This window comes from Boleophthalmus pectinirostris, unplaced genomic scaffold, assembly GCF_026225935.1.
Source record: "Boleophthalmus pectinirostris isolate CB_2022bp ecotype Guang Dong unplaced genomic scaffold, ASM2622593v1 HiC_scaffold_1, whole genome shotgun sequence".
Lineage (NCBI taxonomy): Eukaryota > Metazoa > Chordata > Actinopteri > Gobiiformes > Gobiidae > Boleophthalmus > Boleophthalmus pectinirostris.
Window position 1 is genome coordinate 30,109,429 of NW_026570970.1, and position 22,880 is coordinate 30,132,308.

The 22,880-nt window shown below is 37.8% G+C and overlaps 1 protein-coding gene and 1 pseudogene across 1 annotated transcript in view; one reads left to right on the forward strand and one right to left on the reverse strand.

Annotated features, from left to right (window-relative positions):
- Positions 1–22,880, forward strand: part of pdia5 (protein disulfide isomerase family A, member 5) — a 129,998-nt gene that overhangs the window by 79,429 nt on the left and 27,689 nt on the right. The window contains exon 11 of the mRNA XM_020920837.2: positions 7,090–7,226. Coding sequence (XP_020776496.2) covers positions 7,090–7,226 — 137 coding nt within the window. The remainder of the gene's footprint in view (positions 1–7,089; positions 7,227–22,880) is intronic.
- On the reverse strand, positions 10,240–10,357 carry LOC129409020 (5S ribosomal RNA; annotated as a pseudogene).

The following is a 22,880-nucleotide window of genomic DNA, read 5'->3' on the forward strand; positions in this document are numbered from 1 at the left end:
ACAAAGTTACAGGTCAGATCTGCGGACAGGCAACCCCACTTACAGCCAGAATACCTGTTTTTCTCTGTATTTTTGAGCTATAAAACCATCTGTAATTGAGTAAATGTAAGGTAGTGCTGTTTAATGTCATACTGTGGAACATTCCAAGCAGAGTATTGACATCGCCATAGAAACAAGAAGGTGACAGACCCCCAAGCAAAAAGTTGCATAGTGTGCCTTTAAAAACATGGAAAAATCAGGTGCAGCCCTTTTTAAAATTCTAATTTGGCTAGTCACTATGAGAAATGATCAGGTTGAACATTTGTGATTTTTCTTTTCAGTTTTTCTTATGAAAGTAAAATGTTGTTAATAGGGAAAAGTGGCACCCCCCTTGTGCCCCATCTGGGAGTATTACATTATCACATTCCACTATCTGAAAACCACACAGGCAAAACACAAATTTGCAAGTTTTAAAACAGTTTTTTTGACTTGTTCACATAACATTTAAATGCCTAATTACCCCTCGCAGTGTAGAAAAAAGTGTAAATTGTTATTTTGCTTTTAAATTAGATATTTTATTTCACAACAGTTAGCTCCAAATGACAGTGTCTGACCCAAACTGCACTCATAAGACTACACCTGCACTGGACTTAAAAAAATAATAATTTATACTAAAAAGTACTAAGAAATTATTTGTTTATATGTAAAAATACAGATTAAATTCATAATTCATTCCAAAATATTTAGTCAATACATTCATACTTTTCTGCTGTTGTCCCATATAAATCCTTAATCTTTAAATTCAGATCTTATTGCTTTGTCTGGAATGTTTCACACTATGGAATTAAATCTTTCTATCATGCAGACCAAACCAGGCCAAGTTACAGGTCAGATCTGTGGAGATGCAACTCTGCTCACAGTCAGAATGCCTGTTTTTCTAGGTATTTTTGAGCAATAAAACCACCTGTAACTGAACAAAATATAATCTGTTCAGTGTCATACTGTGGAACATTCCAAGCAGATCAATGAAATTTCCATAGAAACAAGATGGTGACGGACCTACTATCAAGTTACATCAGTTATATCAGTTACACAGTGCACCTTTTTATAATCTAATACAGCTAATGCAAGTTTTTGGTTGATTAATACACCATCGATTAATAGACTCAAGGACTACAGCCCTAGTTCTTCTTTCAAACTCCCAAAATAAAGCTCTCTAAATAAAAAAGGACAGTGCAGTGTGGTGTTTTGGGGCAGAGAAATGAGACAGAGGTGAATATGAGACACAGCTGGAGCAGAGGTGACCAGTGAGAGGGGGGAGCGTGATGGAGGTGTGAGCCCGGACTCACACTTCAGACATCTTAAATTGAAGTGCAGTCTAAGTTTGAACACTAGGTCCAATGATCGACTATTATTGGTTTATTTGAGCGTGACAGTGCATGTTAAAGGCACAGCACCTGATATTTACGCTTTTTGCAAGTTTATTCACATGAGCTCATGCCGTTACACCTCTGCCTCTGAGAAGGCACTGGGCACAGAAACTCCACACTTTTTAATGAAGTTTATGGACTAATTTGGGTGCTTTGTATGTTTTTTGTATCCAATTTTTCCTTTTAACTATGGGCCAAATGATGTCTGTGTCTGAAATATATATATTTTTTTATTTTAATGGTTTGGGGTAGTCCAGTTATTCCTCACTTACCTTACTTATACCGAGCATTCTCAGTGCAGTGAATAATTTATAACTTTCAGAGACCAGAATGGAGTTTTGCCCCAATGTAAAGCTAATAACAACTAGCAGGTTAACTTGCATGCACTTCCTGATGATCGGACACTAAAAGGCTTTATAATTAGATGCAGACAGAGCACAGCTGACTTATTTTGACATCAAGAGCCGCTTATACCATATATTTGTACACACATTTTGCTCATATACAAATACTGTAAACAACCACTATTCAACACTATGGTGTACATATGAACACGCATATGACACGTTTTCATGTTTTTCAAATTGTTACTTTGTCATAGGTGAGATAGTGAATAGGAATGAGACAAAATTGTCACAAGATCGTGCACACATGAGAAAAATGATCTCGTGAGATTTTTTCCAAGCGTTTACATTTGGATTGGACAAACAAAGAGTTACATATTGATAAATTACATTTGTTACAATTCCAAAAGGCAATACTAGAATGGAAACAAAATTATTAAATCAAGTAAATTGGAAACTGACTAGTGAAATTTACGTATTCCGAATAATGTTAAAATCTTGCCTTGTCTCGTTCTCATTGAGTCAATCTAGTATCTCGTCTCATCTTGTGTGTGTCTCGTCCCATCCCTAATAGTGAATATTTATCATAGTTTTACATCAGTTAAAGTGGCAGTTTGTAGGAAAACAGAAGTTGAACAGTACAAAAATATGGGAAAATTCCATCCAAAATTAAGGGATAATTTATGACAATTAAGGAGTTTTCTGGCAGTTTAAGCCTTCATTTACAAAATAAAGCTTTTTGCATTCATTTTCTTAGTCTAATCTTAACTATTCTGTAATTTAGATATGTTTTGGCCCTTGTTAACATTATGATTGCTAGGTAACAGGAACGGAGTTACCTGTACTTATGTTGCATCTGCGGCCTGTTTCCAGGTAGAAAAAACTTGGCAAGTTTTTAAGAATAGGCAAGATGATAATTATGTTAACCAGTTTTTGATGAAATTAGTGTCTGTCAAATGCACTTTAAAGGTCCTATATTACTCCAAGTGAATTCTTGTGAACTTTTAGCCATGTTACTATGTTAATACTTCATCAAAAACATACCTGGAGTTGTGTTTTGTTTCATTCACACATCTTTGAATAACCCTCTATTATTACTCTATCTACACCTCCAAAACTCAAACTACTCTTTTCTACCTTGTGATGTCATGAAGCATTAGTTTTCAGGTTAACAGCTCCTTTAACCTTTTGTTGAGTAGAAATGGCCAATATCAGGTCTGAAATCATCCAAGTGATTCTAGTGAAGGTATATGGAGATATATATATCCATATACCATATTTTCCATATGGCATATGGAAAAACATAGTGGAGCCCTTCCTGTATTACCACATGACATCACAAGGTGGCACAGGGTGTTTACAACTTCAGAGAAGAACTTGGCCTAAACGCAGGGTTTGTGTATTAAACATGTGTGAATGAAACAAAACACAACTCGGGGTGTGTTTTTTTTTTTTATGAAACAACATTCTAACAAATCAGAATATTGTGCAATATCGGTCTTTTAATGTGAACACTGAGTTGCATTGCGAAAATTGAGTGATTTGAATAAATAAATAAAACATGAAAAGAAACAAAAGAAAACAAAAGAAATCAGGCCTAACAGGATTCTGAAGTCAAATGCTTTTTCTTTCAAACTTGGCCCTGTGTCTTTGAGGGACTTTGTAGATGCCACAGATGAGAATTCCTCGTCATAACAGTTCTCCACAAAAGCCTGAGTTCATTGTTCATATTTAGATTTTTTCTGTCCATTGTGCTGCTCTGTCTCGCTGCTCCCTCTTTATCTGCGCTTTTTATTTACTCCACATCACCTCCAAACTTTTGATGAAGTCTGAGCCATTTTCAGATTCAGCAGTCCTTCAGAAGCTCTGGTATTCTCTTTTCAATAATGTGATTTTTTTTTATACAGGTAACATCAATGTCATTTGGACTCAAAAGAAATTGCCAACAGAGCCATTACAAGTGCGAATCAGGCAGGAGTTTTGACTGTTGTTTAAACTCAGTTCTTCATTGTTTTTCCTAATGCTATACTGAAAACCCTCTCGGTGTCAGTCAAATTGAGAACATATGGCATAGACCAGTATGTCTCATTTGATTTAATCCTAATAATGTATGATTCTAGCTTTAATCTTTAATTTAAATTTTTTAATGAGGCTTAATTTTAGAGTTATATGCTCTATTCAAGATCATTTGAAGGTATACCCCTCAGGCTAGGGTATCCAAAGCTCCAACAATGCTTATTAGAAGAAGGACTGAACTAGGCCAGAGTGATATGATATAAATATTATCTCGATAGAAAAGAGGCAATTTGTGATTGTATGAAAAGAATCGAAATTACAATTACCGTATTTTACAGACTTTCAGTCACTTCGGAGTCGCACCAGCCAACAAATGTGCAATGAAGAGGAAAAAAACATATATAAGTCGCACTTTTTGGGGAAATTTATTTTATAAAATCAGAGACCAGAAACAGACATTTCATCTTGAAAGGCAGGTTATAGTAATAACAATAGAATAGAGAACAACAGATTGAATAGGCATTAATATGTTAACGTAACATATTCACAGTTATTCAGATAATTAGGGCATAAACAACATAACATAAGTTCTAACAACATAACATAAATTCTTCATCCTCTATGTCATTTCTGCGCATCGTCTGGAGATAAACCGTAGATCCATGAGGTAAACAGAGCGCCGCTTCCTCTTCTGTGTAGCTGTCGTCAGACTTGGCATCAGTTCCAGTTAGAATTATTCTGGCCTTTCTGAATCCCGACAGGATGGTTTCGGTTGTCATTAGAGTTCAGGCTTTGTCGATTCATCCAGTGACTTCCAGGAAAGTTGCACGGCGCACCCTCCCGGTTGCCGTGAAGCTGTGTTCTACATTCCCGCTTTCTGCCTGTCTCTCACAAGTTTCTCACTCACTCCAAACTTTCTTTCTGCTGCTCGATTACCATTTTCGGCTGCATATTTCACTACTTGCTGCAGGACAGCGACTTTTTCTACAGGAGGCATGCGCAGTAGAGTGCCAGTGGTACAGGAGTAATAGTAGCACTAGATACTGACACACAAGCCTAGAGCGCCCTCTCGCGGCTGTCAGTCTGAAAATTTTAGTATACAAGTCGCACCGGAGTATAAGTCACAGGACCACCTAAATCATGAAAAAAGTGCGACTTATAGTCCGAAAAATACGGTATACTAAAGGCTGCTAAAAGCTACCATATGCATTTGGATTGGCTTGCCACTACTACGATGCTATCTGCGTAACTTCTGTCTGATATACTGTCAGCTTTGGCCTGACAGAGAAGACCAGAGAGCAGAGGCGAGCCTGAATAAAGGTCTTTTGAGAGGGAAGTAAGCCAGGTGAGCAAACAGGTTTCACATCTGCCATGTACTCGTAGAAATTAAATCTAATAAAGCTTCAGATGGTAGCTTTAAAGGTGCATGCTTGTACTTATTTCAGGATTTTTAAGTTATAAGTTCTGCTTCCTCTGCTCGTGTCTTATCTCTTTCATTCCAAGTTTTTCAAAATTTTAGGTTTCACATCTGCCATCTACTTGTAGAAATTAAATTTAATAAAGCTTCAGATGGTAGCTTTAAAGGCGCATGCTTGTACTTATTTCAGGATTTTTAAGTTATAAGTCCTGCTTCCTCTCATCATGTCTTATCTCTTTCATTCTAAGTTTTTAGTCTCTGCAGATACTCCACAGTTAGTGTTTAAGTTTCTCAATGAGCTTGTGTCTCCCTCTCACAGCTCACAGGGAAATCAGCTGCAGTGCACTTCAGACTGTTACACAATACGCCCGTGGTCTGATGTGAAGCTTTTATGTAGTGCTCGCCTCATTGCACTTCTGCTTAGATGCTAAACTGCATTTTGTAGCACTCTACTTGTACAATGACAATGACTATAAAGTTTCAGTGAATGTTGAAACATTTGAATTAAGCTGAGATGGGAGAGTTCTGCTGTGAATTGGACCCAGTGCCCTCCATCAAGCACATATACAATGCCTTCATACAGCGAGCACATACCAGCTCTGATTCAAACCACTCGGAGAGGAAAGTCCGATTGGTTCCAGAGGACGAGGATAGAGCTATACATAGGTCCGATCCAACATGGAAGTGCAGAAACAGACCAGAGCGGGTTTTACAAATGATTCCCAGAACGCAGGAGGTCCCAAGGGTGCACAAAGGGAGCAGATTTTGTGTATAACTTTCAAAGAGATATGCTTCATTCACGGTGTTGAATGCCGTTATACTCTTAAAAACTGGAATTTCACATGTGGAAGACCATCAACCAGAAAATTTACATGGTGTACCTGTAAATCTAAATCTATGTAAACCTGTGACTGGAAACAGAGTAAAGGTGCCAAAAAATATAGCAAAAAGTGTAAATCCGTGACCTTGTAAGACAATGTTATATTTTTTCACAATGCAGAGACTCCATTAAAGGGGCTCTGTTAGTGTGTCAAAATGAAACCGCTGTGTGCTGTCTGTATATACTTATAAAGTGTTTTGATCATCCAGAAGCCAGGAATTATAAGGCTGCTGTGCTGTTAGCATGCTAGTTGTTGTCCGCATTACCATGAAAGCAAAACTCCACTCTCTGAAAAGTGCTTATTAAGGTCTCCGAAAGCTGTGAAAAGTGCTTATAAACTAATTGCTGCCAATAATGAGTATGCTGGTAAGGGAAGGTACACTTTATTGCTCCTGTAGGGAAATTTGTCCTCTGCATTTGACCCAGAAATGAATTACGAATTAGTTTAGACCTCTGCTTTGCGTTTTTAAGACACTAATGAATAAGTATTGCAATATTAAGTTAGTTAGTTAGTTAGTTAAGGTATATCTGTGAGGTCAATAGTGCAAAGTTTTGGTACTGCTTTGGTTTTCTTGTTTACATCCCCTTGCTGATGCTGTCAGTGAGGCGCGGTGCAGATCCAGATGTGTGGCTCTCTGGGTGGAGTAGAGTTCAGCTGTGTTCACTTATGCTCTGCCTGTGTTATCCCCTTATACTGTTAAACTGTGTGATAGAGCACTGTGGAAAGTCTACTTGAATGTGAGCTCAAGGGCTAAACAATATCTCAAAATCTTCAATGCAGTATCAGCTAAGGAATTATCCATATCACTAAAAATGTAATGCAACACTATAGGATTGTCAAAACAACGGATGTAATCAAGATCTTTAGAAAAGTAGAAAACAAAAATGTAAAAATGGGACAAAATACACTCAACCTCCCAGTGTCTTCAACTATTGTATACATTGGGGACTAACATTTCTTAAGTTTTTTTATTCTTGAATACCTTCTGTAATATTATCCCTCCCTCTCTTCCTCTCCTCTAGTCCTCAGCCCCCTCAGCCGAAGACCCCTGAGGTGGCCTGGTCTGAGTCGGACTCGGCTGTATTCCACCTCACAGACGATTCCTTTGACAGTTTCCTCCAGGAGCACCCGGCCGCTCTCATCATGTTCTATGCCCCCTGTGAGTAACTAACCCAACACCTCCCTCAACACTGTTTTATTATTCATCATACACTCTGATGTTTAAATAAACTAGCAACCACTCACACGACTCAAATGACACAAGTCACATGCAAGTTTAAGTACACATGGGTTTTAGGGAATTGTAATTAATCACAGAACTTAAGACTGTGAAGTGCTTGTCTGCATAGAGTGACATGAGGTCCCCTGATGGTGTATTATTGTGGTTATTCTTGATCTCTTATTTATGTGTTTTCTTTGTGTTAAATCATGTGACCTCCTGTCCCAAGATATCTTTTCTCTCAGCATATGGACAGGCCATGGCTCGTGTGAAAGCTCAGAACCTTCAGAATTCCCTCACTGAGCTGCAGAGGCTACACTAGCACTCATTCATGATGTACTGCTGATGCTGGGGTTTAGGTAGTGACCATGCAGATCAGAGAGAGGCATCAAACACTCGCCATCAAAACTTGGCATTACAATTATCTGTAAAAGTAATATTTGATTTGAACATGTCTACCTTGTATCTGGGGACACAGTGCCCACATGTTGATGAAAATTCACATTTTTACGAAGTGCATGAATGCAATGTCATTCTTGTAGCAGGTGGTATTTTCTGGTCTGAAAATGTGTTGAAATTTTTACCAAACTTGCATCTGGTGGACTTTCACAAAATCTTTGACAGACTTGAAACTATTTTGAGCTAACAACTGTTTACACTCAGCTGTTGGTTTTCAGATCACTTCCTCCGCCCAGCTTCTTGCTCAGAGGCAGAAATTTAGGCGACTTTTGCATAAACTTTGAGTAAAACTCTGAAGGAACCCATCTGTGGATTTGACAAGGCAGAGCTGTCTGGTAAATTGTCCCAAATATTTTACAATGAATCTGCATTATTTCCCACAAATGAAACATGATGCAAAAACATGTCATGAATAATAGGTGTGTGCTATGTAGCTCTTCTGATGGAGGATCACCGCCAAGCCAAATTTCAGGTCAGATCTGTGGAGAAACTTCCCACTTACAGCCAGAATGCATGTTTTTCATTACCTGGGATCCAGAATACACACTTCTCCAGTACTTTATGAAGATGTGAGTCTCATCAGTGGTGATTCTCCTTGATTTCAGATGGGTGTGATCAGAAACATACCTGGGGTTGTGTTTTCTTTTATTCACACATGTTTAACACACAAACTCTGCATATTTTTTGCTTTTTTTCCAAACAGAAAACATGCTACCTTGTGATTTCATGTTTCATACAGGAAGTCCTCCACTGTGTTTTTAAACTCCATACACCTTCAAAGGAATCACTGATGATTTTAGCCTTGGAATTGCCAATCTCTAAAACAAACAGTACAACAAAAAAGTGAACAAAGGATAAAAGGTAACGGTTAACTTGAAATCTATTGCTTCATGACATCACAAAGTGGAACACAGCATTCTGATCTTTGGAGATGTAGACAAACTAATAATAAAGGGTTACTAAAAAGTGTGTGAATGAAGTAAAACACAACTCCAGGTATGTTTTTGATGAGATAACACAAGTAAATTTCATGTAGTGAGGAAAAAAATCCAGGCTAAGCAATAAAATCTCCATCGACACAAGCAGGTGGCAGATTCCCACTAGAAAAATTACATATTGCGTATTTCTCAGTACTATCCAATTCACCACTTTCAGATTTCCATGGTTGGTTAACTTACCTGTTTTGCAATCCTAACCTTAAGTCCAACTATGCTTTTAAGATCCACATTTTGTCCCCATTTTCTTGGCTTATTGCTCACTTCCCCCAAACATCTCCTCATTGTTTCATATTGGAGTCAGCTGTAGAGAAATTCCCTGTAAAATGGAAAAACAAACCTGAGCAGACTGCATTAAACTTTTGTCTTCACCATCACACGCACACAGCACTAGCCTAGCATTCAGCGCTTCATTGTGGCCATATGTTTCCCATAATCCCCCCTGTCATTTTTACTCAACCTCCTCTTAGCTTTTGTTGCGCGGGGCTTTGTAAACATGCCAGGAATTATCAGTGCTTTCTCCTTCTCCGCTGGTATCAATTGTGTTTCTTTGGTCCTCACTTAAAGGCAGTCCTTGGAAAAGCTATCTTGTTGATAAAAAGTTAACGATATACAGATCAAGCAAATTACAGAATTCATGTTTCTCAAATTGGTTCTGGTGCCCCTGCTTGTATGTGATTTTAGTTTAGTGGGTATCGATGTATTAATTCTTTTTTTGTCCTAGTTTTTTTAGTGCTAATTTAGACATAATTTTTTCAGTTTCAAAATCTTTAAAGATGCAGTATGCAACTTTTCTGGCGAGGGGTCTGTCGCCTACTTCCATCTATGGAGATGTTTTTGCTTTGCCTGGAATGTTCCGCATTATGGCATGGCTAGTGAATTTGGTCTATTTTTAGTTCTAGTTTATACCAGCTTTATTATTATAATGTTCCCTGTTCAATATTGCTTCTAACTGATTTAGATCCCAGTTTGCTTAGTCTTAGTCTTGTTAAGTCTGATTTGCTTTGTCATTTATCCCTGGTTTTATACAGATTAAATTTGGGTTGTCAAAAGTAACTAAAATCTGAGAAAAACCCCACAAACATAACAAAATTTGACCTTTCATTTGCAGTAATCTTGAACTTTATCAACATCACTATAGAATCACATGATAACTTAAAGAAAGCACTATTATTCTGTGCTGCAAATTACATAGATGGTCCATTTGTTTTGTTTTGTTTTCATCATTATGGTAAGTAAGTAAGTTTATTTTTATATAGCACTTTTCATAGACATATGTCACAAAGAGCATTATTCAGTAACTCCATACCCGGTAGTGCTAAGCTACTATTGTAGCCACAGACTGACTGAAGGGTGGCTGCCAGTCAGTGCCATTGGTCCCTCTGACCACCTGTATCACTCACACACACACACCACTTTCTTATTTAGCAATGTAGGTGAAGTGTCTTGCCTAAGGACACGACTTTTTTTTCTTCTTTTTTTTTTTTGCGACTGGCGCACCCCTGTGGTACCTGATTTTCCCAGCGGTCTCCCATCCAAGTACTACCCAGGCCCAGCCTTGCTTAGCTTCTGAGATCTGACGGGATCAGGCTTTGACAAGCCAGTATGGCTTCAGAATCAAGTTTGAAATTTTATATCATGACAACGTTAGATTAGATATAATTAGTCTTAGTTTTTTTTTTTTTTATTCTAAATATTTGAGTGGTAGTACAGTTTAGCTCTTTCATACTTAGTGTATAAGTTAAATTAAAGGTGCATTGTGCAACTTTTCTGGTGGAGCGTCCGCCAAATGCTTATGTTATTGATATATCTGCAATGTTTCACAGTATGGTATTAAACCTTTTTTTCATCATGGAGACCAAACCAGACTACGTTAGAGGTCAGAACTGTGGAGGGGCGACCCTGTCAGTCAGTGCCTGTTTTTCTAGGTATTTCTGAGCTATAAAATCACCTGCAATTGAATAAATGTAAAGTAGAACTGTTTAATGTCATACTGTGGAATATTCCAGGGAGAACAATGACATATCCATAGAAACAAGCAGGTGATGGACCCCCAATCAAAAAGTTACATAGTGTATCTTTAAGAACCACCACTGTACATTTCCTATTTAGCAGGATATCTGTACGTATTGGCTCAATGTTGAATTTTTTTTTACCTATTTATGCTGCTTTCCCTGCCTGTCCTTTACCTGTATAGTGTGAAAAATAGCTTTGCGCATCTCCACTTTGCACTATAATTATGATTCATAGTTTTAAGTTACATCAGACCAGTAGTAGCAGAGTTCCCCTATACCCAGAAACAGAGCCTAAGGGGAGCCAAACTTCAAAAGATAACACTAGTAGCAGACATACACAGCAAAGGATAGGGACAGAGTTAAATATTTATAGTGGAAAAGTGAAAATGTCTCTTAACAAATGAGTCACTAGAAAAACAGGTTCCAGTTGGCAACAAAAAGTCAAACTTTACAAGTGAGATAATTCTTGTCTTCATTGTTAGGAATGCACAAAAACATTACTTGAGATGTCAACAGGCAACGATAATGGTGTCAGAGATTGAACATTAAATTAAATTATACTTTCTCAAATTTGAACTTATCCTGAAAAGTCAAAAAGTCAAATTTTATAAGTGAACTAATTGTCATCACTTTTGGAAAGGCAAAAAATGCAACTTTATGGTTGGAGGTACGTCACCTGCTTGTTTCTATGGACATGTCATTGCTCTGTCTGGAATGTTCCACAGTATGACATTAAACAGCTCTACCTTACATTTATTTAATTACAGGAGGATTCTGACTGTGAGCGGAGTCGCCTCCCCACCGATCTGACCTGTGTCTGGTTTGGTCTCCATGAAGATAGAAAGGTTTAATGCCATGCTGTGAAAAATTCCAGTCAAAGCAATAATATCTCCATGGAGAAAATAATTTGACAGACCCTCCAACAGAAAAGTTACACAGTGTACCTTTAAGTGACCAATTGGCAATGTTCAGGTGTTAGTTATTTGGACCTTGCTTACCTTTAATGAAATATTAACTGTATTCTCTCATTTAAGAGTTTGAAAAAATGCAGTTTGTAAAAGATTTAAAATTAAGCTATGTTTATATGGTGACGGTCTGAACAGAAGACACAAAAGTGGCGTCGCGTCTTCACTTTTTATTCTTTAGACAAGCGTTTTCAGAAGGAAATCTGCGTGCATACGGTGACGCAAAAGTGTGCGGAATTCGATTGGTTATGCATGCCAGGCGGCTAGGTGGTGACACTAGGTGGCGATGTATGTGATGTAAACACGTACACAACGTGAGCAGATCTGACCAGAGTTTTGCGTCTTGGACAGTGTAGACTGAAATGCTACGGCGGAGCGTATTCAACTTTTCCACTCTGGAGGGTGATTTCAGATTATTACATTTTTAAGCCCCCAAAACACCATCACCATCTGAACAAAAGGCACTTCTGATAAAATATTTTGCGTTTTTACTCGCAAGCGTTCTCACCCTTAGACTTGTTTTTAATCGGCTTAGGCTTAGGAAAATTATAGAGTTAAGTTTGGATCTTTTTTGAAAGTTATTTGAGATATGAATGGGAGAGCTCTTTTAGCTTGTTTTATTTGTAACATTTTATATGATAGTGTAATTATCTATTAGATATATTAAAAATGTGACTAAATGTCATTTATAGAATTGTTAATGCTGTGCTTCCAGTTTAATTGCCAGATAAAGGTGCACTATGTAACTTTTCACCACCTGCTTGTCTCTATGGATATTTTACTTCTTTGCCTGAAATGTTGCGCACCATGACATTTTCAACTTTTCAGTCTTGTCATTGTTTTAAAAAATTTAAAAACAAGCCTTCTTACCATGACATACTCACCTCTCCATAGATCTGGCCTTGACTTGTAAGTTGGCCTGTTGGCGTCATTTGCTTGACTCGACAGAGATACATTTTATCCCATACTGGGCAAAGTAATAACATCTCCATGGACACAAGTAGATGATGTAACCTCCACTGAAAAGTTACAATCCATATTTTCAGTCCTTTCTAATCTTAAACAAATGAATAATGCATCATCTGTGTTACATTCTAGCTGCAGAAGTCTTCCCAAGTTTTCTTTTTGTTAGATAAAGTGTTATTTTGCAGGTGTGTAGATATTATTTGGATGGATAAGATTTTCCCAGACTTGACTCATCTGTGTTGGCTGTGGTCTTACAGTAGAACCTCTCCACAGTTAGTCTGGATGCATGTAATGTAAAACTATGTAAACCTGGCACAGAGCTGCACCGTCTGTCTCATTACAAGTGAAATTTATGCTTTTCCATACTTGGACTTTTTGAATTGTTTTGACCTTTGCTGGTAGTTTCCTGTGTTTTCATATGGATTTGATGCAGCTTTAATGCAGCTTTTCTGGTGGATAGTCTGATGTTACTACTTTGCAAGGAATGTTCTACAGTTTTACAGAAACTTTTTCCATGTATATCAGGAAGCTGAAACCAGGAATGTTCAGTCAGCAAAATCACCTCTCCACAGATCTGACATGTAATCAACTTGTCTGAACTATGGCGTGGTAAAGTTTAATGCTGTATTGCAGAACATTCCAAACAATGCATGAACATATACTTGGAGAAATGCATATGGTAGACCCTCTGCCAGAAAAGTTATGTTGTGCACCTTTAAAAATTCAGGCAAGATAGCTCACAAAAAAAAAAAAATTGTTAAAATGTAAAGAAAGCACTGTGCAACATCGTGCATCTGCTTGTCTCTGTGGAGATTTTACAGAATGTTCCATGGGCTGACTTTAAACATTTCCAGCTACCATTTATTTCTTACAGTTCTTTTTATTGCTTAAAAATACAATAATTCCTCTCTACAGATCTGAAGTGTAATGTAGTACATAGGGCCCGACCGATATATCAGTTGGCCAATTTTTCCAGCCGATATGGGCCCTTGGAAACATATCAGCTATCGGCCTAAATCTTGCCGATATGGGACGATATTTCACATGGGCATGTTATACCTCGTTATAAAGCTTAGACTCTATATTATGTTCATGTAATCCAGTTTACAGACATAAATGTCTGTCAGTATGTGGCTCCGCATCAGCATTTATCTGTGGTATAATTTGTCTGTATGTGGCCGTACTGTCCCTGAACACACCCCCAGAGTCACGTTGCTCACGTGCGTTTGTTTACACCCGCAGACAGAGCCATGTGCAACACTGAGATTATATTCTTTTTAGGGACAATCGGTTTGAGTCAGGATTAAAAGGACATTTATTAGAGCAGACTTGTGATGTGAGGAGGAGCCTGTGTGAGCGGTGAGTGTTGGAAATATGTCAACTTTAAAGCTAGTTTTGGTTCTTTCTCATTGGTTAGCTATTAGATGCTGTAACTCCCGCACATAAACAGGCTGTTTTCTCTTCTGTTGGCCTATTGTAAAGTGACTATATTGGCCGTATATTTGTTACTGGACCTGCATTGATATGTAAATGAGCTGTGAATAGACGTGTGAATGATCCACATTTACACATATAATTAATTACCACGGCACGCAGGCATTTACCGCTAAAGGCTAATAGTGGTAGTTTACTTTCTTTAGTAGTAGCTAGAATGTGATGCAAAAATGCCACTAGGCCGAACTACTGTGTGTAAATCTGGCATAAAGAGGCAGAATTACAATAAATGTTGCCTAAATAAACCCATTTTAAAATCCACTAAAGCCAAACCTAAGTTTTTTAAACAATTCAAGATTTACAGTGATTTTTTTTACAACACTAAATATATTTTCAATTATATCGGCTACTAGCAGCTCCAACTCCCATTTTATCGGTATCGTATCGGCCGCAACAAAACCCATATTGGTCGGGCCCTAGTAGCATAGTGCTGTAACCTGCCTGTCTCCCTTGTGATAGATAATCTGTACTGGAACATTCTAGACGAAGCAATAACATTTCCTTGGAGATAAGCAGGTCATGCACCCTCCACTAGCAATATTATTACTCAGTGCACCATTAAACTATAAACAAAGTGAATGAATAATGAAACTTCAAAACTGTATCAGTAACAAATGATTAAAAACTGAACTCACTATTTTGCTTGATTTGTCAAAATACTCTTATCAATACCTGCTCTAGTATCAAACCTAGACCCTCATTTTGATGTATTGATTCAGAAAATAACTCTTAACAAGGATATTACAAAACAAGAATAGGTTTAATCAGGCCTGTCAAAAGAAATTTAGAGGCTCTGGGTAAAAGCTTCCATTTAATATAAATTCATAGGAAGAGGGTCAAATTCTGGGCCCCCTCAGCCAATAGACCCCTTTGTTCCCCCCATCCCCGTCTGCTGCCCTGGTTGTAATGGTCTGGATTAATAACATTTCAGAAACTTACTTTATATGTAGAAAGAAAGAAAGAAAGAAAGAACACATTATCAAAAACAGTACTGTGATTCAAGTGTTTTCCTTAGTATGAAAATTGAGTTAGAATTTTTAATATTGTCACAACACTAATTTACTACAATTTTCAAGACACACAAATAAAAAAATTAAAAAAAACTTGGCAAGCTAGTACCGAAAAACTGCTATTCTGTTTTCCAGTATTTGAGCATTTAGAAAGCGGAGTTATGCAAGGCAGAGCGGAGGCAGGAGCAGAGTCCAGGTGGTGTGGGGAAGACTTAAATTTAGTCGCTAACAAGACGGGCCTGAGCTGTGTGCCAAGATTCAGTAGTTTGACTTTACATTTGTTCAGATCCAGTGTGGAGAGAGAGTTCTACAGTGCGTGCAGGTTTGTTCCATTTGAGAGAAGAGGAACTGCCTGTAGTGTTCATATTATGGACTGAGACGATGGCCACATACTAATGGATAACTGATTATTTAGGTCCCAATATATGTATTCTTAAAAGTGCACTGTGTAACTTTTCTTGCCCTCTCCATGGGAATAATAACTATTTGCTAAGGGCTTGACAAAATTGCATGAGGCATCTTTGAATAGGATAGTTCTAAAATCAAAATGACAAAAATTGCAATCTATTTCCCATGTACCTCTTCAAGGCAGTAAAAGAGATACATTATTGATCACTTATTGACACTGCTTTATATATTGCGTAACATAAGTCTAGTGGTTAGTACTCTACCACACAACCAGCGATCGATTACTGTCAGATGAACTCGCTGACACAGAAAAAGTCATTAAATGTGATATAATGTTGTTTCCTCATCACAAACATACCCGGAGTTCTATTTTGTTTCATTCACGTAATTCCACCTTGTGCTTTTACTCAAATCATTAGATAATTTCAGCCCTGGAACTGCCCATTTTTACTAAACAAGAGGTAAAAGGCCTGATTCATCAGTCGGTTTCACTTCGTAGAAACCTTCTGACCTCGCAGTGTCAGAATTCGTTCGCTTGACGGTAGACATCACAAGTTGAAACAGATGATTTTGACCTTTAGAGATGTAGACAGACTAATAATAAACGATTACTCAAACATGTGTGAATGAAACAAAACACAACTCCATGTATCTTTTTGATGAGGTACCAACATTCTAACATGGCTCAAGCTTGCATAAAATAAAAGACCTTTATGTTTGGCAGTTCATTTCTATTGTCCTGCATCTTTTAATCAACATGGCATATTATAAATATTACCCAGTGGATTTTAAAATGCATTAATTAGTCAATGTTTCTATGCTTACTTTTCAATCACAGTCCCTGCTAATAAATAATAATAATTCACTTCCTGAACTAACTATAGACCTACTTCTTCCTCGTTTCAGCTCAAAAAGAAAACCCTTAGCGCTTTAAGCTAATATAACAAAACAAAACCTGGCATCACTCCATTCCTCACACAGGCCCATATGGCTGTCCTTAAATCCACTCTTTACTGCAAACATATACAGGGCTCGCATTGGGACTGGGCAATATGACAAAAAAATGCTATATCATATCAATGAATCTCAGTTTTTAATTTAATTTTTTGTCTTGATAAGTATAAATGATACAGACTTGTAATTTAACTAAAAAAATCTTATTTTTCTGGTCTATGTTATAATGTTGTTTCCTCATCAAAAACATACCCGGAGTTGTGTTTTATTTCATTCATACATGTTTAATGCACAAATCCTACATACTATCATACTGTATATAGGCTGAAAACACGCCACTTCCACCTTGTGATGTCATGTGGTAATACAGGAAGTGCTCCACTATGATTTTCAACTACACCTTCACTAGAATCATTTGGATTTGCTTATCTGCCGAAATGAAGGTAAAAGGCAACTAACTTGAAAAGTACCGCTTCATGAAATCACAGAACTGGTGGAACAGAGCATTTTGAGTTTTGGAGATTTGCAGACTAATATAAAAAGGCTTTCTCAAACATGTGTGAGTGAAACAAAATACAACCAGGTATGTTTTTGATGAGGTAACAACATTCAAACATGCCTTAAAGGTCACAAGAGTCAATTTTGAGTGATATAGGACTTTAAATGTCTGAACTCTGCTCCAAACCACATTTTTTTTACTGACAGAGGATTGGCTGTAGACCCCTCCATTAAATAGACCCCATAGCTGTTCATCAAGGATTAGAAATTAGTGAATCTTAAATCTCAATTAAAATTCAATTACCCAGTACTTTAGACTTATATTAACATCTTCTGAAAGCAATAGGATTCCTGTATTAGCTGATCACTTAATATTCAGTCTTCTCTCAAATATTAAAGCTCCCAAAGTTGTTTACAGTGTGCACTCTGAACAGAATACTACTTTTTAAGCGTATGTCGCAGATGCGGTCGCAATTGCAATACTAAAGGGAACTTTTGAACTAGACCTGCGATGGGAAACACAGCGTTCAAGTGGAGTTTTTGTCACTGTTTTTATTCGTCTTAAACTGCCTCAGTGTGAGCGGTAGAGAGAGGCTGAGGGAGGAATAAAGTGGACAGAAACACAAGCTGATGGTGCATGTTGGAGGTACATTAATCTTAGTATGTGACAGAACACGCCTGAGGAAAAAAGGAGGAGGAAGAGGGGGAGGAAAAGGAGAGAGAAGAGGAGAGAGAAGGAGAAAGAGGGAGAAGGAGAAAGCTAGAGACTGGAATGAGTTAAGTGCTGTGAGAGAGGGGGAAAGAGGGTGGAGAGAGAGGAGATACTAGTTCCTGAACAATACTTCTTTAAAGCAGGTACCTTAGCTGTGGTGTTGTTGAATTGTGAATGTAAAATCACATTTTAATTATCAGACAAGCTTTAATAGTTGCTCTAAATAACTCTTCTGTTTCTCTCCATGGAGATGTATTTGCTAATTTGATAAGCTGATCCATGTTGAATTGAGCTATAAAAGCCTTATAATTAAATCAAATATTTTCTAATGCGGACTCCCAGTCACTGTAAAGAAATCCCCGAGTAAGACTTAAGCCAGGTAAACCTCTCTTGGTGAAAACATATATGGATTACAGCCAGAAACCTCATAAATGTGTAGGTGAATAAAGAATATTCATTTCAAACAGAGTGATTTTTTTTTTTTAATGCTATGCTCAGTTTAACCACATGAGTCATTAATCATCATTATGTCACTGGGAATCCACAGAAACAAATACATTTACTCACAGAAAAAATAAACATTTATGTTTTAGTAAGATTTAGCATTTTAGTTTTCGCTTCTTTGGACCATTTGGTTTCATCCTGTTCTAATCCTGGATTAGTCCCAATTTTGATATGGTGTAACATGTGAAGGCAGCTCCAGACTAGCAAACATTTTCTATTTAAAGGGCTTATATTATATTATTTTCTGATCTATGTTATAATGTTTCCTCATCAAAAACAGACCTGGAGTTGTGTTTTGTTTCATTCACACATGTTTAACACACAAACCCTGCGCATTTAGGCTGAGTTCTTCTCTCAGGAAACAGAAGGCACTCTATTCCACCTTGTGATGTCATGTGGTAATGTAGGAAGTGCTTCACTGTGTTTTTAAACTCCATACACCTTCACTACAAGGAGCTGTTAACCTGAAAATTACTTCATGACACCACAAGGTGGCACAGAGCATTTTGATCATTGTAATCAGACTAATAATGCAGAGTTACTCAAACATGTGTGAATGAAGCAAAACACAAATCCAGGTATGTTTTTGAAAAACTAACAATATTCTAACATTGCTTAAAGCTCACATGACTCTGGGTCAATTTTGCATAATATAAGACCTTTAAATTTGAACTTACATTTATTATGTGAAATATTTGAATGTGTAATTCATCTAGTTTAGCGGCTTGTGAACTTGGGGAAGGCAGTGGCTAATGCTACAGTCACTCAGCATTTAAAAAGGACTTGGACACAAATTGGATTAGAAAGTGACTATACAGAATGTCCCTGCCTTTAAACCCAATGTCCCACTATAAATAATGCTAGGTGACACTGAGTACAAGTGGACCCCTACAGACTGTACATTGGTATAACATTGATTTTTGACCGTGGTAGTCCTCTCTCCTCCTCCCATAGCTCCTGTTCCTCTCCTGGGTCTCTCTGCTCAGAGCTAGATTCCTGAGATTTCACCATTTCTGCATCTGTCCCATACTCTCTCCCTGATGCACCTATTGTTCTAAATATACACTTACACATGGTAGTGTGGGCTGAAGGATTTCTGTCATCAGTTTCAATGTACACAACAATTACTTTCAGTTGATTTATTTATTTATTTCCTTTTTTGCACATCCAGACTGATCTCTCTGTCACACCTTAAGCTCGGTCAAACGTGATCGTCCAATCAGATTTTTTCAGTGACGCACATGAAATGAAGGAGCTCATTGGTCGCCTGTCATTTACAAATAGAATCTAATTACTTTCACTTCTGCAGAAGTCTGTGATGTTTTTCAGTTCCTTCCTATTTTTTCTGATACGGACTGACATGTCCCTGATTGACTATCCACCTGTTGATCACACCCATCTGAAAATGGGGAAATTTATGCTGACCAGACTGGCATCTTTGTAAAGTATTGAAGAAATGTGTATTCTGGATTCCATCCAATTTTTTGGTTATTATTTTTGGTCCCATGTTTGAGATAGATGGGGAAACAAAATCTGCTAAATTAATTGAGTTGGCACAATTATCAAAATGCAATGGCTTCAATTATTTAGATAATAGAATATCCTCTACAATACTGACTCTTGTCTCTATATGTTTGTTGTACCTGTTGTTCAGCACATGTTCTGAAGTCCATGTGACCTTGTATTAGTTTCCATTCATATTTCTGTCTTTCCTTAAATTGTTTTTACAACAGAACTTTTTTACATATTGCAAATATAATCACTTTTTTTCTACAAAAGTGTGCAGCCCTCACTAGCCCTCACTAGCCCTCACTAGCCCTCACTAGCCCTCACTAGCCCTCACTAGCCCTCACTAGCCCTCACTAGCCCTCACTAGTTTTTAGGTTTAATTGCATCTCCACAAAGCTGACCTGTACCTTAACCTGATGACATAATACCTGCCTGTGTTCCCAGATAGTTTGTAGTAAATATGTTTATAGAAAATCTTGTAAAAATCATATTGAAATTTAATGTAATATTTATCCCAACATTTTACAACATATAAAGTTGTTTTACATTTTGTTTTACATTTTGTTTTGTTTTGTTTGTATGTCAAATATCCAATCAAAAAGCTGAGTGCGCTCCTGACTTTGGGTTGCCAGATCCTATGACCAAAACCAGCTTGTAAAAAACCCAGAAGAGCTCAGCAGATATGTCCTCAGTATATGACAGCTAATACTCAAACTATAGTTGTGGTTACATTACTGTTTTTAAACCAGTAGGACCACCGCAGCTATCACCTTTAAAATATTCTCAAAATGGCATCAAATCTCAGTAATTGAACTCTGGCCAATTTTGCACTTTTAAACTTGACACAATCTGCCCACATTAAAATCTCCACATTTCCCTGTATCAGACCTGTGATTTATGTTCTGTACCAGCTCTGCTTTGTGTTCTGAATAAAGGGCTTTCTGAACTGTTATGACAAGGACAATTTAGCAGTTTGGAAATAGCCCAAGTTGCATTTGTGCTGAGCCACTGCAGGGGAACATGCTCACACAGCTCCTCCCTAATATAACCGCGTAACGTTAGAGAGCATGACAGCGTGACACGGTGTACCAGGGGCTGTTCTCAAACTAAAAATATGCACAGAATGTATTTAGTATACAAAGGACAGCTCAAAAACATGTGCAGTATAGACCTGGTAGAGAGATGGGAGGGGGTAAATTGCTCTCATGCTGGGGGTGTTGTACATGTATTTCTGTTGATGGAATGCACGGTAGCTACTGTGGTGACATGACACACACATTAGCAAACAGGCAAAAAAGTATAATTGGACACCACTAACCCGCTAGCCGCCGCGTTTCAAATAGGGAGTGAACATGGGGGCGCTTCTGGCTCCATCCACTGTTTCCAATTGACATTCTATTGAAAAATTGTTCCTCCTGTCTCGGGAACTGCTGTAGAGAGCCTCGCCATTTTGGGCTTAAAATGTTCATATTAACCCGCTCTACATGGTTCTGGTGTTTATATTGTTATTTTGGCCATAAATAAATTCCTATTTCTTCGTCCCATAACGGCTAGCCTCAGTGAGCTATGGGTGAAGTCGCACTCCCTTAGTCCACTTTACGCAGTCTATGATTAACACTGTTCTACGGTGGCCAATGCAGGGCCAAACACACTGCAATGGCCCAATTCGTCTCAGAGAAAACAGCTTCAAGTACAGAAACAATGCAAATTCACAAACTCAAATACAAGTTTAAATGAGGTACAAAGAAAGAATGTGGTACAAATGAAAAAAGCACTTCAAGAAACAAAGACAAATTTATGATCATCAAATGCACTGCAGATAAAGAAACGATGCAAAGCAAAAACCTGCAAAAGAAAAATGCTGCATAAAAAGTTGCCACAACGGAAGTGCTCCAAACCTGCACCTGTCCCATTTCGGCATGGCCTTTGTGGTCTGCAGACACGGCTACTGAGAGCGCCCCCTGCAGGATTTGGTGACACTTTATCCAGCGTTTTTTATTTGCAGATGTTTTCTTGGTTTTCATCGTGTTGCGCTTTGCATTGTTTTTCTATCTGCAGCACGTTTGATGATACATTTGTCTTTGTTTCTTGCAGCACTTTTTTTTTCATTTGCCCCACGTTCTTTGTGCCTTGTTTGAACTTTTGTTTGAGTTTGTGAATTTGCATCATTTCTGTACTTGAAGCTGTTTTCTCTAACTGAGACGCATTGGGCCATTGCAGTGCGTTTGGCCCCTGTCGGCCACCGTACTGTTGTCATGGCAATTAACAATTCAAAAAATCAGAAGTCCTCAAAATAGAGCAGGAAACCAATACCCATGAATATAAAACACAGCAAAGTCAAAACGGTATCAGCAAAAACTGGTAATTATACTACCGTGACATTTATAGTTATCTTTTCTCTTATTATATATAAATTTTATGCTCACCATTCAGCATTACAAAAGCTTCTGTGTAAATATTTCAGGGGAATGTCCGTAAACAAACTTGTGCAGTGCCTCCCTTTGCCTGGAGGTAGAGACCAAACCCAGGCTCCTCTGGTTCACAAAGAGACTTATCCAAATGTTATTTTTTTATTCACTCTCCTCTCCTGAGCTCTGATTGGTTGAGCGATCAGCCACAGAAATCCTTCATACCATAGTAGAGTCACTGAGGGCAAACTGAATATCGATACCAACAAATAAACAAGGACATTTTTATGAGTGAGAATAGAAAAGTTGATCAATATATAGGATTTCCAAAGCTGAAGTTGTGGAGGGTCTGCAGTGATCAGTAACAGAGGTGGTTTAGGACGTTGTTTAGACCTGGTTTAGTCACAGTTTAGACCCGGTTTCATTCTGATTTAGACCTCCATTAGTCCTGGTTTAGGCCTGTTGTGCTTGCATCATTATTTTATCATTTGCAATGTTACTTCATTTACTTAATAATAAACAAAACAAGTCCACTGATTTATGTGTTCAAAAGCCCAATGGGAGCTGATGTCACCGTAAACAACATCACAAAAAAGAAAAAAGAAAAAAAGATTTGTACTGAAATGACTTCTGCGACGTTGCGGAATCCTACATGCATCACAGATTAAGAAAATTAAATTGGAGAACTAAGTTAGTA